At 36.1% G+C, this 17148-nt stretch overlaps 2 protein-coding genes across 3 annotated transcripts; both read right to left on the bottom strand.

Annotated features, from left to right (window-relative positions):
* Positions 1 to 384: 384 nt before the first annotated feature.
* Positions 385 to 4367, bottom strand: RAD52-1 (cobalt ion binding protein). 2 transcript variants are annotated; one of them, XR_015225214.1, is made up of 4 exons: positions 3907 to 4320; positions 2462 to 2499; positions 1377 to 2355; positions 385 to 1170 (listed from the first exon to the last, which is right to left on the bottom strand). XR_015225214.1 is itself a non-coding variant. In XM_086640498.1 (4 exons), exons 1-4 carry the CDS (start codon positions 4218 to 4220, stop codon positions 613 to 615), a joined length of 591 nt encoding a protein of 196 aa, XP_086496624.1. In that variant the 5' UTR covers positions 4221 to 4367; the 3' UTR covers positions 385 to 612. The 2 variants fall into 2 exon arrangements, 1 of the variants encoding a protein (XP_086496624.1); XM_086640498.1 differs by having other exon boundaries at positions 385 to 756; positions 2261 to 2355; positions 3907 to 4367.
* Positions 4368 to 5070: 703 nt separating this feature from the next.
* On the bottom strand, positions 5071 to 7796 carry LOC147539974 (protein neprosin-like). The gene is made up of 7 exons (XM_086642676.1): positions 7632 to 7796; positions 7453 to 7539; positions 7093 to 7293; positions 6697 to 6858; positions 6571 to 6624; positions 5904 to 6050; positions 5071 to 5629 (listed from the first exon to the last, which is right to left on the bottom strand). Exons 1-7 carry the CDS (start codon positions 7749 to 7751, stop codon positions 5249 to 5251), a joined length of 1152 nt encoding a protein of 383 aa, XP_086498802.1. The 5' UTR covers positions 7752 to 7796; the 3' UTR covers positions 5071 to 5248.
* Between the last annotated feature and the right edge of the window lie 9352 nt (positions 7797 to 17148).

Here is a 17148-nt window from a genome sequence, read left to right on the forward strand (position 1 = left end):
CCGACAATGGGCAAAACAAACAAATGGTTCTTCACGTGAAAGAACCAAGACAGTTGGGAAAAATGATCTTGTACCTTCTCATGTCCGAGTCTGGTTGTGCCGAGTTACTCGACCAAGTTCCCCTTCGCAGGAACGAGAAAGAAGACCTCTCTCTATCGTGCTGGACGACAAATGTTTAACCTGGCTACCTTGAATCTAGTCAGCCACCCAAATTATTAATCGATCCTAAAAGATGATTTCCTCCTTAGGAAACGAAGGATCCAGTTTTCTCTGTTGATCTCAAATTCGAACAATACCACCCTTTAGGTCCACCTATCGAATTGCAAGTTGCAACAATACGGTACTAAATATTTGCAAATACTCATCCCATCCAAAAGATGCAAATTTTGTAACCATGCCTACATTTCAACATTCTCATAATTCTAAGTACTCAGTTGAATGTATTCAAAATAGAAACAAACTTTCCAACACAACAAAATTCACATTTACATGCCTCAAAATCAATCACAAGCTGTTTATCTAGTTTCATGGAAGCTTGTAACTTACTAAGATCGGACGAGTCTGAAAATTCACATAGCAAGAGGTCTTATCCTTGAAATTTTGTTTCTTGTTCTATGACATATCGTCATGATAAAGATGAAGACCAAGACCCAGACGTGCACAAGCTCGACGAAATGCCATGCCTTCTGCCTTTTGTACTGGATCTCCATAACTTGTGTCGCTGACAGATGCAGTTCCTGTTGATTCTCTGAAAATCTGTTTCGAATACCGAAAGAAATCCGAGTAAGATATATCTAATTTGATTTCTTTTTGGAGAGCGAGTTTGAAGTGTTTATCAGAAAGCATTTCTAGATATATATTAGAAGTTGCAGTACAAATAATTTTTTGTAGACATCAACCTTAGTAAAAAATTAAATTCAAGTTATTCACTTATGTAAAGGAAAAGAGATTATTGACACGCAAATTGTGGACAGAGTTCTCAAATATTAAATGAAGCGAACGAAGGACTACAGAAAAAAGAAAAAGAAAAAAAACAAGAACCAGTGGGTAGAACTTTATTGCTTATTACTGAAACTAGAACCGACTGATCGGCAAAATCATAGTCCATATGCAACTATATATTTTGTTGATAGTTATGAGAGTTGAGAAGTAGCGCCAAAACTGAAGCTACTGAGGTAGTATGAACAGAATAATCTAAAAACACAAATGATGACTATGTATCGAAATCACAAAGTTGAACCTGCCAACACTAATATCCACATCAAATACAGAGGATGCAGTTATGGCATGATATTTAAAAGCAAGCAGCAACAACAACTTCAAGATTCCTGTAACAGCGTACCCATAAAGGCATTGACTGCTGTGAAATAAGGTACTAATATACAGTGGTAGTAACTAGTAACTAATAAACACCTTATTTGATGTTTAAATAACGGAAACACAAGTCGAAGTTTATATGGTATTATAGGGTGCAGCTTTGGGGCATGATGGAAAATGTTGCGGGCGATGAGGACGACTATTGGTCAATATCTTTCCCTTTCTTGATTTTGCTTCAACTTTTGCTGGTCAGAGAGAGAGAGAGAGAGAGAGGGAAAATTTGGTGGTGGTTGGAGTGGTGGTAATCGGTAGCAGTGTGGTGGTCAGAGGTGTTGATGGTAAAGATGAAGACATAAATGAAGGTGGAGATGAAAAGGGTGTTTCTTTTTGAAACTTCGAATGAATATATTGAGAAAAAATATAGGTTACACTCTAACCTAACAAGGGTGTTACTGTAAAAAGAAGAAAGATTGGGTCATTAAAATTAGGTTACACTCTAACCTAACAAAGACAATTGGGTCAGATTGTATTGACCCACAATATTTTCTTCATGTCCCAGAGCAGCATTTCCAGACAGCAGAGACCATTAAAGTAAGAGTAAAAGATATGTTCTCACTCAATTAGAAGTTGAAAACGCAAGATGCTCCAGAATTTAGATATATTCATTTTGACCCACTTCCACTAACATTAAAAATAACCCTATTACTTGTCAAAATTGAGAAGGTGAGTATAGCATAGAAACTCAGATAAGTAGGAACACGATACAACTAAAATTCTATCTTTATTGAAATAAAAGATGTTGGTTGCCATCATCTTCTCATTGGTTAGAAATTAGAATCATTAGATAACTTATCGTACTTCAATTGTTAACCACAAATCAGTTTCAACATACCATACATGCACCCGGCACATATATCAATATTGAATAGAATGAAAGCCATACCTCGGCGTCAATCCCATAAATTGTAACACGATATACAACGGATACAGATTTCCCGTCAGCAGAATAAGTGATGCTCCGAACCTCACCGGACCATTCTAAAAGCACAGAGAAATAGAATATAAAATTGCAAATTTCGAAATAGTGACAGAACTTGTATTTGTGAGAAAGAGTTTTACTGGAACGTAATATTCTCAACCATACCTGGAGCATGTAAGTTCATGATTCTATTCACAATATGCCTGCAAAAAACAAAAGATAGATGATCGGTAAGCAAAAAATATAACAAACACATAGTACACATTAAAACTAGAAGATCTTCTTGCTAGTGTCCAAGTATTTAAATGATTAAAATGAACTCAATCTACTACTTCCTTGATTAAATGTTTAGAAGATCAAAAACATAATAATCAGGTCCATGAATTATAAGTGGACGAAGATGGGCATCGAATCTGAACTGAGAGACTGATGAACCAAGTAACCAACATTGACAAAATATTGAAGCTTCTTCCCATAAACTCTTGCAAAACCAAACTATTGTGAACAAGACTCACCTTTACGTAGCTTAACAAAGATTTTACTCAACGATTGAAGTTGAAGAAAAAAATGATGGGGATGTTCAATATTACAGGAACCTGGCAGAATGTTTATGATTAAGGTGATTTCTTGTTTGTTGTATCTAAAAGAGACAACAGATTGGAGATACAAATTAAGGTCATCACATAACCAACTAAGGGTATCTACTCATTGAATAACTATTTATATACTGAATATAAGATCGTCTCGAGAGTCGAGACCATATTCCAGCTGGTTGGTTGTTCACGAGTTGCTGCTTAGTCAAACACAAGTACTATCTTAATGTGGTTAAGCATGTATTTCTGTGAATCCGGTACCTAGAAGACTGTCAGGGTGGTTTGTTTTCAAAACAATATGAGCAATATGTTCCTTATCCACACATGATTATTTATTTCCGTACTTCGTATTTGGTTTCAGCAGCTTACACATCCGTGTAACAAACTACCAGATATACAAATTTGTGAGACCTAGACTCAACTCTAGGAGATTGTAGCATATCCCTAATTTGTATATGTATATATACAAAAATAAAGATAAACCAAAATACCAGATAATAGAACCAAAGATGTACTCAGGTTACATCGTCCGTGTAACAAACAAAACATTGCTAATATGATCTACAATAGTGTAATATACTCTGGAACACTATATTTTGATTTGAAATTTGAATGCGATCTAAGAAATTGGGGAAAATGCGCTTTCATTGATATATGCTCTCCAAATTCTAGCTCCTTTGCCAAGTAAACTTGGACAAGAAATGAAGTGCCAATCAGAAAATCTAGAGGTTTAACAAACCCTCTTCCAAATTTTTTTTATCATGCCCCAAATTTAGCAACTACTAGTTTTATAAAAAGTAGTTCAAGATGAGAGTGAGGCAAAAGGAAAACTCTATATTTCAAACTGAAATCCCTAAAATTTCCCTCGATCTCATCTTTTCACTTCTTGTTCAGTCTAGGGTTTAAACAACATATCAATCTATTGGGGGAGTTCTCAAATTAGGTAATATAAAATTCTACAATGTGAAGATCATAACAAGTGCAAAGAAAGAAGAAGATAAAGAGTTGGTGTTTTACCAAGGAACGTATTTCATGGAAAACCCATCTTCAGAACGGATTTTGATGAGTGAATCAGGTACTCTTTTGTTAAGTTCTTTGAGAATATCAGCTAATGGTCGACTTATTCCAGAAACTAGGTCATCTGAGTAATCAGGTTCCACTTCTGGTGTTGTCACTTTTTCTTCTTTCAGTTGTTTTTCTTTTCCCTTTTGTTCTTTTGCTGAAACTTTGACAAATGAACGAGATTGAAGAGAAATTATTGATGATTTTAAGTGAGAAGAAGAAGAAGAGAGAGAAGATGATTTTATGATGGATTTTAGTAAAAACGCCATTGAAGAAAAAACTCTCTTTTTTTTCTCTCACTGAAATGAAATGAGCGCGAATTTAGGTTAGAGAAGGGAAAGACAGCAGTCGCCGCCCTATTTCTAATAGTCCCCCGCATAAAATTGGGAAGCCCCGATATTGTTGTTGGGTCTGCTAGCTGGGGGGGACGTTTAAATCCTTTAAGGTCAAAATAGACAATTACTCTTAATAGCGATAGAAAAAAAAACTATATTCGGCCATGGGACCTTGGCATGGAATTCCAACACATTATTCGAGATGAGCAACAAGGCATTGTGAGACAAAGAGTGCGATAAAATTGTAGCAGTTTTTGCTTGGTTGTTTAGTGTTTTCTCTTTTTTGTTTTATTTGTTTGTATGCCTTAGGGCCGGGACTTCTTGTTTTCGGCGTTCTTGCCTTGTCTTGATTGCTTGTAATTGGGTTCAGGTCTCTTAAAGTCTGCTGATTTATGTACAAAAGAAAAAAAATTATATGTAATTTACAATTGATATCATTTACTACTTTTAGTCCAAAATTTCATTGCCATATAGAAGTTAAGAGTAAAAAAAAATTGTTGTTGAGTACTTGGGGTGTATGAACGACATCACAAAATCAACAACTAAATTGTAAGATCGCAAACAAAACAACAACTAGTGGTGCACTATTACATGATATACTAGGCAATTCATGATGTTCTATTGTCTAGTTGATATTTATTCCACCAAATTTTTTCGAAGGGGTATTACGTTTTAGTACATGACGTTTAGTCAACATTATATCATATGATTTGGAGACTTCATATAGATGGAACACAAACATAATTTATGTTTTCAATCGTATAAAAATTCCTTCATAAAAAAAAATCGTATAAAAATTACACAATACCAAATTATACTATACGATACGAGAAGACAATCACATCTAAGATCTCTCTTTTATTTTTGAAGGAAGTAGACAACCACAGAGCTAGAAGTCCACAGGTTATACCGCCATATTTATAATCCATGTCCTATCACATGTTTATATAACTCATGGATATTCAAGGACAAATTGTGGATAAACCAGGACCTCCATAATAGAAATAGTAACCAGCATTGGTGTTGTTTGTGGTTCCAAATGCCAAATCATAACAATTTGGATTTGTTACCAATTTTCTGATGTCGATTGGGTCTGTCAGAGTATTGGTTGCATCGACCGTATGGAGATTTCTAAAATAACTCGCTTTATTGAAACCTTCAGATGGGAAGCGACCGCTTCCCATCTGAGTCGTTGTGTGACGACCGTTGGATTGTTTATTTACAATCTCTCCACCCCAAATAACTCTGTCTGCTGCAGTAGATAGAGATGTAAATATAGAATTTGGCCAATATCCTATTACAACACTTCCATACTTGACCCACCAATTTCCTGTTACCTTATCCTGCAATATTTATTTCATATCACAATATAAAGAACGTCAATCATGTCGTATGAAAGGTTTAAGACTAGGAATAAGAATATCTTTCAACAAAGAAAAAAAATAGGAATATGAAATGGCTTCAACAAAAAAAAAAGGAATATGAAATTCTATATATTTTTGTAAAGTGCCTCTCATGTAATTCTATATATTCAGTACTTGTTTGATCCTTCGATTTATTCTTATGCAAGTTTAATTATTTCACAAGGAGATTAGTAAGAGATTAAAATCGAATTACCTTCCATATCTGAATTTGTGCTTCGTACTGAAGCCCGTTGTATGTGGATGTTGGTTCTAGAGGAAAACCAAGAGATAATCGGTTGTCTCGTTGTACAAATCCTGGGCAAAGTACATTGTAGCACCCAGTTTTTGCATAATTATCAATCTGAAATAAAAAAAACCATCTATATTAATGTGATATTTAAATTGGAATTGACGACTAATTTTTTTATTAATTTTGTTAACCGTGTTTGAATGAATCGTTGGATCAACAAAAAAGAACACAAAGGCAACCGACATTATAACACCCGATTCCAAAAGTTTGTAATAAACTTTTTTCGCGTACTGAGCAAACTACGTCATAGCACCAGATTCTATTTAGATTTGTTTGGTTTTTCTCCTTACGTTCCTAAAAAGAATCACGAATATTATATTTTCACGGGGCAACTGAAATTTCAAAACATACCACATCTTTAATTTTTTTATTTTCTAAATGTCAGTGTGTCTCGGATCTTTGACCTCTAAATTAGAAGGTTAAACCTCTTACTACTTCAACTAGGGGTTGTTGTCGCGTCTCTAACTTCTTACCCTTTCTTTCATTTCCCATTCTAGACAATTGTTTCTAGCTTCTTATACCACCATAAATTAAATTTGTTTTGGGAGTGAAGGAGTTTTGTTTTACTTACCGTCCAATACAAAAAGAACCGTGCCCTGTAATCGCCATATAGTATTGGATTAACCTAAGACAATTGACAAGTTAATATACTACAAGATAATACAATGTGGAGATAGATTAGGGTTTAGGGAGTTACTATCCATCCAGCCTCTACAGTATTCATGTTGTTGCCTCCACCGGCAGTGATCCATATCTGTGAGATACTTTCTTCTGAACTTTCTCCTACATTAGGTTTCCAAGCATTAATATTGGCAACTCCTCCGTAATATGCTTTTCCCATCACGTCCACTATTGCATACTACATGTAAGTTCACCACTTCTAATTAATTCAAATTTGACTTGAGAATTCATAGGTGTAAATAAAATAATCAAGTAACATAAGAAAACTAATTAATTTAGTTATTAAGAATTTAATCAAGTAACATAAGTCAATGCCCATTTTAGATTAGGCCGTCGCTTAAAATTAAGGTCCGTCATGTTTATTCCCGAAGATTTTTCTTTATTTCTAAAGCCGCAGCCTTTGGATTATTACCTCGTGCCCCTGTGTAGGTGAACTCTCCAATTTGGTAAACGTGCTATTCATCCTTCGAGGCTTTTGACCATTGTTATATAATATAGTTCTTCTAATTGGAACAGTTCCTTCGGGACATCGTCCCTGTTGGTGCCATGTTTGTTTAACCTCACTTTGAAAATTTTCCATTGTAAACCCGTCTGGATATGAACTCGGTGTCATCTGTTTTATAACAACAAATCCAATAAATCATAAGTTCAACAAAAGAAATCCAATAAATAATAAAAGATTATATTATTAATATAAAATTTGAAATATATGACAGTTTTATTTTCTTACGCACTAAAGAATAAGTGATAATTAATTGTTAGAATAAAAAACCTGAATGATATGATTACGAAGCAAAGGATGCTTAAATGCTGGTTGTTTATACATATCGTAACAATCGATAATTTCACCATCTTTGGCCTGTCAAGATGCAGAAGGGATGTATTATGATTAAACTGAAATAGGTACAACTAAGTAATTGATTAAACACCCAACAAATAAACATTTAGTACCTTAATTGTCTTGATTATCGCTTTGTTAACTATTCTTCCTTCACAAGATTCATGAGAAAGAATATGAAGGATTACCATTAATATGAACATAAAATTGTGTATTTGTTGAAGTTTGGCCATTTAAATTGTTAAACCCTTTTCACTCCTTAATTCGGATTAGTACATAATCAGTTTTGGTTCAAATACACATAATTTATAGGGGGAGAGTAGAGGAAAACTTCAAGGGTATAAGTTTAAGCAAGGTGAAAACTTTACGTGATTAGAAATACAGAAAAGAGAAACATACTAAAAAGATGGAACAAGTATTTATAAGTTTGTATAAAGTTGCAACTTTACATAATTAGAAATACGGAAAAGAGATACATAGTAAAAAGATGTTAAATCGGGAGAAACTAAACAGTGAAACAAATATACATCATTTGTATGCGTCATTAATGTTTGAGTCTCTTTATAAGATGACGTGGCTTGTCATAGTCACTACTTGGTCGGACTCCACAAAACTTCTAACTTCGTTAGCAAAAGACCTTGACCTGGCTCTCAAGAGTCAAGCCAACCATGGTCCAAGTATATTATTTTCTGTATTTAAACCATTTGCTTGGACTTGTAGACGTGAAATTAGGAAAAGTACAAACAAGAACAAAGACAATATTTGAGATTAACAAGGTTTGAATAGAATAGACGATGATTTCATGAAACTCTATGAGAGGTTTTTGAGGAGAGAGAAACACCCGGCTGACGTCAGCTAACCTTCGTTTCTTCCCTCTCTTTTTCCCCAAACCAAACCCTAGAACCTCATCTCATCACCCAAATTACCCAAACACAGTAACCTAAACATACATGCAATCATTAAAAATCCACCAAACACAAGCATTTAATTAATACCCCCAAGCCAATTGAATCACCCAAACAACTAATCCCATCCAAAAAACAAATCAACCACCAATAGTTATCTTCCAATCACAAACTTCAGGGACGAGCAACAACATAGCCGAAGCACGCAAAGGCAGCCATTAACAACACACTAAAGACGAAACCTCGAAATCAAGCAGCAACCGAATAGGATGTGTTTGTTTTATTTCTACTACCTCTGAAGGACGAGGATGCATCTTGGAGACGTCTAAACGACTCTTATCGGACTAGTTCATCACTTTTCCAGGGAGTTTTTATCCTTCTTCTTGTTACTTATTATCTATTATCATCTAAATCTCTAGTTTACTGATGATAATCTCTACTACTCTAAAACTCTACCTTTGTCTGTGTCTTTCGATTGTCCATCTTATTTTCTTAGATCTAGTTTCATTTTGGCCGGTGATTACAGTAAAGTACTTCTTGTTCCTAGGGTTTGAATCATCATTCTATTTTTCATGAATCTCCTTTAATCGATCTATAAGCTTTATCAGCGTAGATAGATCACTTTATCACAACAGAGATCAATAGTCTGTTATCTATATGTGAGCCTAATTAGTGTTAGAGAAAAGATAGCCATAGACTACTGTTGATTTCACTTTTTGCACCCCTGAGTCTCGAATTTTAAGTTGATTTCTATCAGTGATCGAGCTTTGGATCATCTAATGGAGGTCTCTCTCCTCCGACTCATACCCCTCTATGATCAAACCCTTATTTTATATTTTCTTTGCAATCTTGTTATGTGGAACCTTTATGCCTGCAACAATCATACATCCTTTCCTAGTTATACAAAGATTTCATGTGGTCGATCTAATTACGATCATTTAGATCGGGTATCTATTCTAGTTTCACCGATTTTGCATCGTTTTCAGTTTAGGTACACTAATCGTACATATGCTAGACACTTCTGTATTTTTATCAGATTAATAATAAAATACATTCATCTAAACTTTCCCTTCGACCCCGGTCGGCACTCTACGTCGTATATTAATATCCATTTTCGACGTGCAGCTTATGTTACTTATCTTCCAGCTCACTTTTTGTTGATTATATTGGCTTTTGGGGTTTTATAGATTTAACTGATCTTATTCCAAGTTCTGTAACATGTTCACTTCCACCCCTTTACGCAATTGAATTGCGGTCTTTTGTCGGATTAGCAGGGTATTTATACTCGGGCTATGACGGCGATCCCATTTACCAGGTGTCTGAACTGCTTCTACATTGTAGAATTCGATCGGATATGATCTCTGTATATGGAGAATACTGGCGGGATACCCCGGAATCATCCTTTGATTCCATCTTGCAGACACCCTCGTCTCTTCCGGAGATTTTGGGTGTATGTTTAATCCATCTCAAGTGTTACAAGAAGTTAGATATGAGGTTCATCTTTATAGCTACCAGAAGGCTTCTTAAGATTAATTATGGTATATTTCTCATGAAGAGCTGCAAGCCTTGCAAGCGACACAATGAAGACTGGTCTGCAAACCGAAGTAATACTATGCACTTATTCAGTTGTGATATTTTGTTGTACTTCTTTACTTTTTGTATTTATGTTTTTCGTCTTAACTTATTGTAATAGACTCTTTATATTAATGTATTCCCTTTCAACAAAAAAAACAAGGTAACATATTTGAAGGGGAAATGCTAGGTGGGCAAAAGTCTTGCGACCCGAATCTGCCTGCGGGTATCCGTGACCCATTGTTACTAATAGGGACCCGATTCCCGCTAACAGATAGTACTCGCCCATATGATTAGGAAAATATGGGCGGGTTGGGGTGGCAGCTTTACACCGGCTACACACCCGAACCCGTACCCGATTTTTAGTTCGATTGCACCCGACTAAGGGACTTACAACAACTTGCAAGCTAACAGACAGTACTCGCCCATATGATTAGGAAAATATGGGCGGGTTGGGGTGGCAGCTTTACACCGGCTACACACCCGAACCCGTACCAGATTTTTAGTTCGATTGCACCCGTCTAAGGGACTTACAGCAACTTGCAAGCTCCCCCACCCCCTGGATTCATGTATAGCTTATATAATTATCAAAAAGTATAAATATACATAAATCTTATTTGTTTCTTTTAACTAAAAACATGAACGGCTAAGTGCTAACGTTTAAATACTTTAAGGTCAAAATAGACGATTACTTTTGAAAGTGATGGAAAACAAACGACATACAATTTACAATGTAAGTGTTTTAAAAAATCAAACACCTTCTACGTGGCATCTTCATTTTTAGTCCAAAATTTCGTCGCCATAGAGAGCATAATAGTGGAAAAAGTTGTTGTTGGGTACTTAGGTGTCTCAATGTAATAAGAAAATCAACAAATAAATTGTAAGATCGCAGACAACAACTAGGTGCAAACTATTACATGAAGGGTGCTTCTAAAGGCACCCGGCCAAAAGACTGTTTGCATCCACCTCTGTTAGCACGAGGTCCAATCGCTCTTTTCTTTATTAGAACCAACCAACTATGTAGGCACCGGTCCTTTTTGTGTTAACCCTAACCCTATCCAGTACCTTCTTCGGAAAATACTCCAGTCAAAGTCCTCAGTAAATACATATCCAAAATCCAGATGTGTCCCTTATATACAGTGTTTCGGCCTTTTTTGCTCTTGGTGTGAAACTTCGTTGAGCTAGTTCCGGTCTTAGAAATTTGAATCAGTACTTTCTTGAGTTCAGGAGATACTTATTCGTGTCCCAAAATGCGGAAGATATTGATATACATTATGTTGTCATCTGAACGACATTTAATATCTGTTGATTGGGGTCTTTCTTAAATAAGTATGTTTCTTGAAAATCCTACTGTTTATGTTTCTAGAGAGTGAGTGAGTGAATTTTTTTTTTTCATGGTTCCGGTCGGCGACCTAATCGGAGAAGACAGAGAGAGAATGGTAGGAAGAGAGTGTTAGGTGGTCTTGGGTCTCTCTCACCCCAAAAGCTAGCTCAAGAGATAAGGCTTATCCCACACTTATTAACACACACCATGCCCCTTCCACAACCAATGTGGGATTAACCTAACAATCTCCCCCTCACACATTGACTCTAAACTTCAATAGTTATTGGGCCGAGACTTGTTATTACCTGGGCCCTGATACCAGAATGTTAAGAACTTTTGAACACAAGAAGAATGTGAGTAAGAACACAACAAAACTGGACTTGAATGACTTACTTTATTAATGAACTACTTCGGCTATTTATAACAACCATTACAAAACAGAAAAAGAGAAAAACTAGCAGCCCACGTAGGTAGCTACTGACTTGATAATCTAACTGATAAGAATTCAAATACTAACTACACTACTCTAAAGAATAGGACTATCCCAGAGAATAGGTAACTTATTAACAAACTCCCAAATTTTAAGGACTTTCATCTCTAACATACCCTGCAATGCCTTTCAAAGGTAAGAACTCATTCATGCTGACTTATGTGGTCCGATTTCTCCAATTTCAAATAGTGGAAAGAAGTATATGATGTGCCTAATGATGGGCCTAAAAAGTTTCCTAAATAGGTCACCACCCGCAAGTATACGGGCGTCAAGTAATAGTTCCGGTAAGACCGGTTCGTTCCTCAGAGACTAAGCCAATCTATTCTGACTCCTATAACTAATTCGGATTTTCTTCAGATTTTGATTTTGTGATGAAATAATAAAGTTACTAAACTACTTAAACAATGAATAAATAAATAATCAAGAAACTTGTAGAGGAAACAACCTAGAGCTTCGGAATCCCACTTAATATGTAGATATTATGACCTAATAACTCAAATCTTTTTTATAACTCAAGAATTGGTAACCACTTGCTCCAACCTCGGAATATTATATTTGTTAAGACCTAATAAGCAACTTGTACGTTAAATCCAACACATTCACACAAGAAACTTAACTATTATCTATTAAACCCTAAGCATGAACCATTAAAGACTTTAAGTCTAAATATGAAACATCAAAATGTAAGAATAACTAATGAAAGAGATATCATGAGCCAAGTGTGAGGAGTTTAAACTTGGTAACATTAAAACTCATTCAAGATGTTGTGTTAAAGAGGCCACGTACTCATACATAATCAAGATTTCATCCTAACTCTAAGTAATAAGATTAGCTACACATAACTAAAGAGATCATAATCATCGTGGGATAAATGAGAAATAATAACATTAAAGAAAGAAAAAGAATCGGAGAAGAAAACACCTTTTTCTCGCAAATTTCCCTCTGTGCAGCCAAACAGACCCTTAGGGAAAATAATTTTCTCGTCTTCCCGGAAACGATTTCCTGGTGAGAAAATTATTTTCCTCGATTGGTTCTTCTCTCTACTGTTTCTCCTTCTTTCTTCCTCTAAACTTTTTATTTCTCTCTCTATAAACCAGAAATGTAACTCTCCCTTTCTCTCTCTAATCAAAACAGTAAAGAAAGGAGAAGAAAAAGATGATTTAAACTTGATTTTATGAATTGAACTCAATCTTTCTCTCTCTACAGAAAACAGTAATTATCTCTCTCTAAATAATATCTCCCTGTTACTCTTGTCGTGGGAAGATGTTTAATGGTTTCTCTGGTTTCAGCCGTGAGAGATGATGTCCCAAAACCGAGCTCTCTGTCCAATCATCTCTGTATGTACTCTCTAAAATATCTCACTCAATCCCTCTTTCCTTCTCTGTAAAATTTCCATAAGCTCCATCATCCTCCTTCCATCTTGATAAAAATCTTCAATCTTCAAAGAATTTCTATGAGTTTCTCTCTCTAAGAATCACCACATCAATGTGATCTTCAAGTATCTCTAAAATCAGACTTCTCATTCTATCTCTATTTAGAAACTATCTCCCATGAAAATCTTCACCTTTCCATAAGCTTCCTAAATCTCTCTCTTGTTTCAATGGTAATCATATAAAAGGGAAATATTTTGCTTCTCTCTCTGACTTTGAAGAAGAAGGGAAATGGCAGTGAAGAATCTTTCCCAAAATAATACCCACTTAATTTGTTTCCCTTTTGAAAAGGTTAAGGAAGATACCCCACTATTTTGGCCAATCCCGTGCAACTCCTAGAAAGTGGATGGTTTTGCTATGTTGCTGGTATATCAAGGCAAGATGGAGAGACAGCTCAGTCGTCCAATCCATGTTTCCCTCTCTCTGTACGTTAGATTGCGCGGGCCTAAATTAACATCATGTCTCGCGACACATGGAATGATTGCTTAGAGTGGAGACGGTCATTACCCATTGCGCACACCAGGGTACCGAGAATTTATCCCACAGCATCAGCTTGCACGCCACGTGGCACTGAAAAGCCACAACTTGACCCGATTTTGACCAAAACTTCAACTTTGCCTAATTTGTTCGTCCGAACTCCGATTTGACTCCCTCTTTCGCCATTGAGTTCGTCTCGGGCTCTACTTCTCATCCGAATATAGACGTGGACAAATCACCCAACTCAATAAATGACCAAAATGCCCCCTCGTGTGCGTTTCTCCCATCTTTATCCGTTTTTCGCGCTTAATTCCGTAGAAGACACCTAGACAAGAGAAACAAACAAATCATCAGAGTAATTGCTCGAATCGGTCTAACTAGCCCAAGTTAAGAGACTCAGATGAGACATTTTCATGACTCATCACCTAATTGATGATTATAGTCGAAAAGCTTGGTCTTATTTTCTAAATGAGAAGTCAGAGACATTCACTGTTTTCAAGTTGTTTAAGATACTTGTCGAGAAAGAAACTGGTCTTCCCATCAAATGTCTACGAACAGACCGAGGAGGGGAATTTACATCAGCCGAGTTCAACAACTTTTGCAAAGAAAGTGGAATTAGAAGGCAACTAACAGCTGCATATACTCCTCAGCAGAACGGAGTTGCAGAAAGAAAGAACCGTACGGTGATGAATTCAGTAAGATGCATACTATCAGAGAAGGGGATTCCAAAGTCTTTCTGGCCTGAAACAGTAAAGTGGACTGTTTATGTGCTGAATCGGTGTCCCACTATGGCTTTGAAAGATACAACTCCAGAAGAAGTCTGGAGTGGTGTAAAGCCGTCAGTTGAACATCTAAAAGTCTTTGGATGTGTGTGTCACGTGCATGTACCTGATGTGAAGAAAACAAAATTAGAGAATAAGAGTACTAGTGGTGTGTTTTTGGGGATAAGTGATGAGTCAAAAGGTTACAAGATATATGATCCCATGACGAAGAAGATAATGATTAGTAGGGACGTTGTCTTTGAAGAGAAGAGAAAGTGGGATTGGGACAAGAGTTATGAACAACAAGTATTAGTTGATTTAGAATGGGGGGAAAGTGAGGACGAGGTGATTGAGAATCCGATTGACAATGAAGATGAAGATGCAGTGATTGGTGAAGATGTAGGTGATGATGAAAATGCAGGGATATCTTCCTCAAGCTCAAGTTCAGATGAAGCCAGAAATAGGAGGCCACCAATTTGGATGGATGACTACGAGAGTGGAGAAGGACTTTCAGAAGGTGAAGTTGATGTGAACTGTTTAAACTTTGCTTTATTTACCAATGCAGATCCTGTGAGTTTTGAAGAGGCCGTCAGAAACACAGATTGGAGGAAAGCAATGGAGTCCGAGATCAAATCCATAGAAAAAAATGAAACATGGATTCTCACTGACCTACCTGAAGGAGCAAAGCGGATTGGAGTAAAATGGGTCTACAAGACAAAGTTGAATGAACATGGAGAGGTGGAGAAGTTCAAAGCTCGGTTGGTTGCCAAAGGTTATATTCAAGAGTATGGGGTCGACTATTCTGAAGTTTTTGCACCAGTGGCTCGAATGGATACGGTGAGAATCATTCTTGTTTTTGCTGCCCAAAAGAGTTGGAAAGTGTATCAACTTGATGTCAAATCAGCATTCTTGTATGGTGAACTAATGGAGGATGTATATGTTGAACAACCAAAAGGTTTTGAAAAGAAAGAGGAGCTCAACAAAGTTTATAAGCTAAGAAAAGCCTTCTATGGTCTAAAACAAGCTCCTCGAGCTTGGTTTAGTCGCATTGAGGCTTATTTCTTAAGGGAGGGATTTGAGAAATGTCCTAGTGAGCAAACGCTTTTTGTCAAGACAAATGTCCGAGGTAAACTATTGATTGTGAGTTTGTATGTTGATGATTTAATTTACACGGGGAACGATGATGTAATGATGAGGGAGTTCAAGGATTCAATGATGAAGGAGTTTGACATGTCTGATTTAGGGAAGATGAGATACTTTCTCGGGTTAGAAGTGCAACAATTGTAGGAAGGGATCTTTATCAGCCAAAAGAAATATGCAATGGACATACTCAAGAGGTTTGGGATGGAAAAAAGTAATGCAGTACTGAATCCTATAGTTCCAGGGTTCAAAATTTCGAAAGATGAGAGCGGGATTCAAGTTGATGGCACCTTCTATAAGCAGCTTGTTGGGAGTCTTATGTACTTAACTTCTACTCGTCCAGACTTGATGTACGTAGTAAGTTTGATTGCTAGATACATGTCTCAACCTACAGAACTTCATCTTATGGCTGCAAAAAGGGTGGTAAGATATGTGATGGGCCTAGAAAGGTTACCCTAAATAGGTCTACACCCGCAAGTGCACGGGTGTCAAGTTGTAATAAATTCCGGTAAGACCGGTTCGTTCCTCAGAGACTAAGTGAAACCTATTCTAAGACTTGGAAGTAAGACGGTTTTGATTTTGAAAATTGTTTTTTTTGGGTTTTTTGTAATAAAATAAATAAAATGATAAGACAAATAATGAAAGTGAGTAGATCAATGGGGAAGAGGACCTAGGATTTGAGAATCTGTTTTAACAAGTATTAATGACGACCCAATCATGCATATCTTCTTTATCACTCAAGTTTTGGAAACCGAATGTACCAAACCCCGGAAAATATTCGAATTAAAGCTGAATCACACTAAAGTCTAAATTCGAAGTTCCAAAATATCGAAGTCGCAACTATTAACCATCAATCTATAAGTATGACTCATTAAAGAATTTAATCTAAACATGAACCATCAAATCGAAAGTATAGCTAATGAAGAAATATTCGTATATCAAAACCTAAAATTCAATATTACTACGATTAAAACATTTCAAGATATTAAAGCAAGAAAAGGATATCATCAAAATTTATGTTGAAACTTCATCATAATGTTGGAGATTAGAGGTATAGATACTTCAATACACTCAAATAAACTCAAAAGATTCACATCAACATACTTTCATATAATAAAGCTTCTTTAGATCTACACAATCTCATAAAACAAGAGACACAAAGTTTTGTCACAATATTAAACTAGATATTGAAGTTAGTTCTTACCTTAAACACAATATTCATACTAGATCTATGTCTTCTTCTTCAAGTTTCTTGTATACTATTCTCCTTTTACTTTCTCTCTCTAGATTGTTCTTGAACTTGACTAAGAAAAGAACTCTCTACACCCTTTTAATTAATTTCATGAGGCTTTTACTTTTTTACCCCTTTTAGTTTAGTAAACCATTTACTCAAACCCACACTTTTATATTGGGCCCAAACCCAAATTTGGTTTAAAAGCCCCCTTTTCAACATCCCCCCTTAAACCAAATTTCCATAGCTTCTCATACCTAACATCCACTTCAATCTCTCAAAGACATCATGCTTCAAGGG

The sequence above is a fragment of the Eschscholzia californica genome, unplaced genomic scaffold (genome assembly GCF_041429995.1).
Source record: "Eschscholzia californica isolate CP2 unplaced genomic scaffold, dmEscCali1.0.p SCAF_5, whole genome shotgun sequence".
In the NCBI taxonomy this organism is placed as follows: domain Eukaryota; kingdom Viridiplantae; phylum Streptophyta; class Magnoliopsida; order Ranunculales; family Papaveraceae; genus Eschscholzia; species Eschscholzia californica.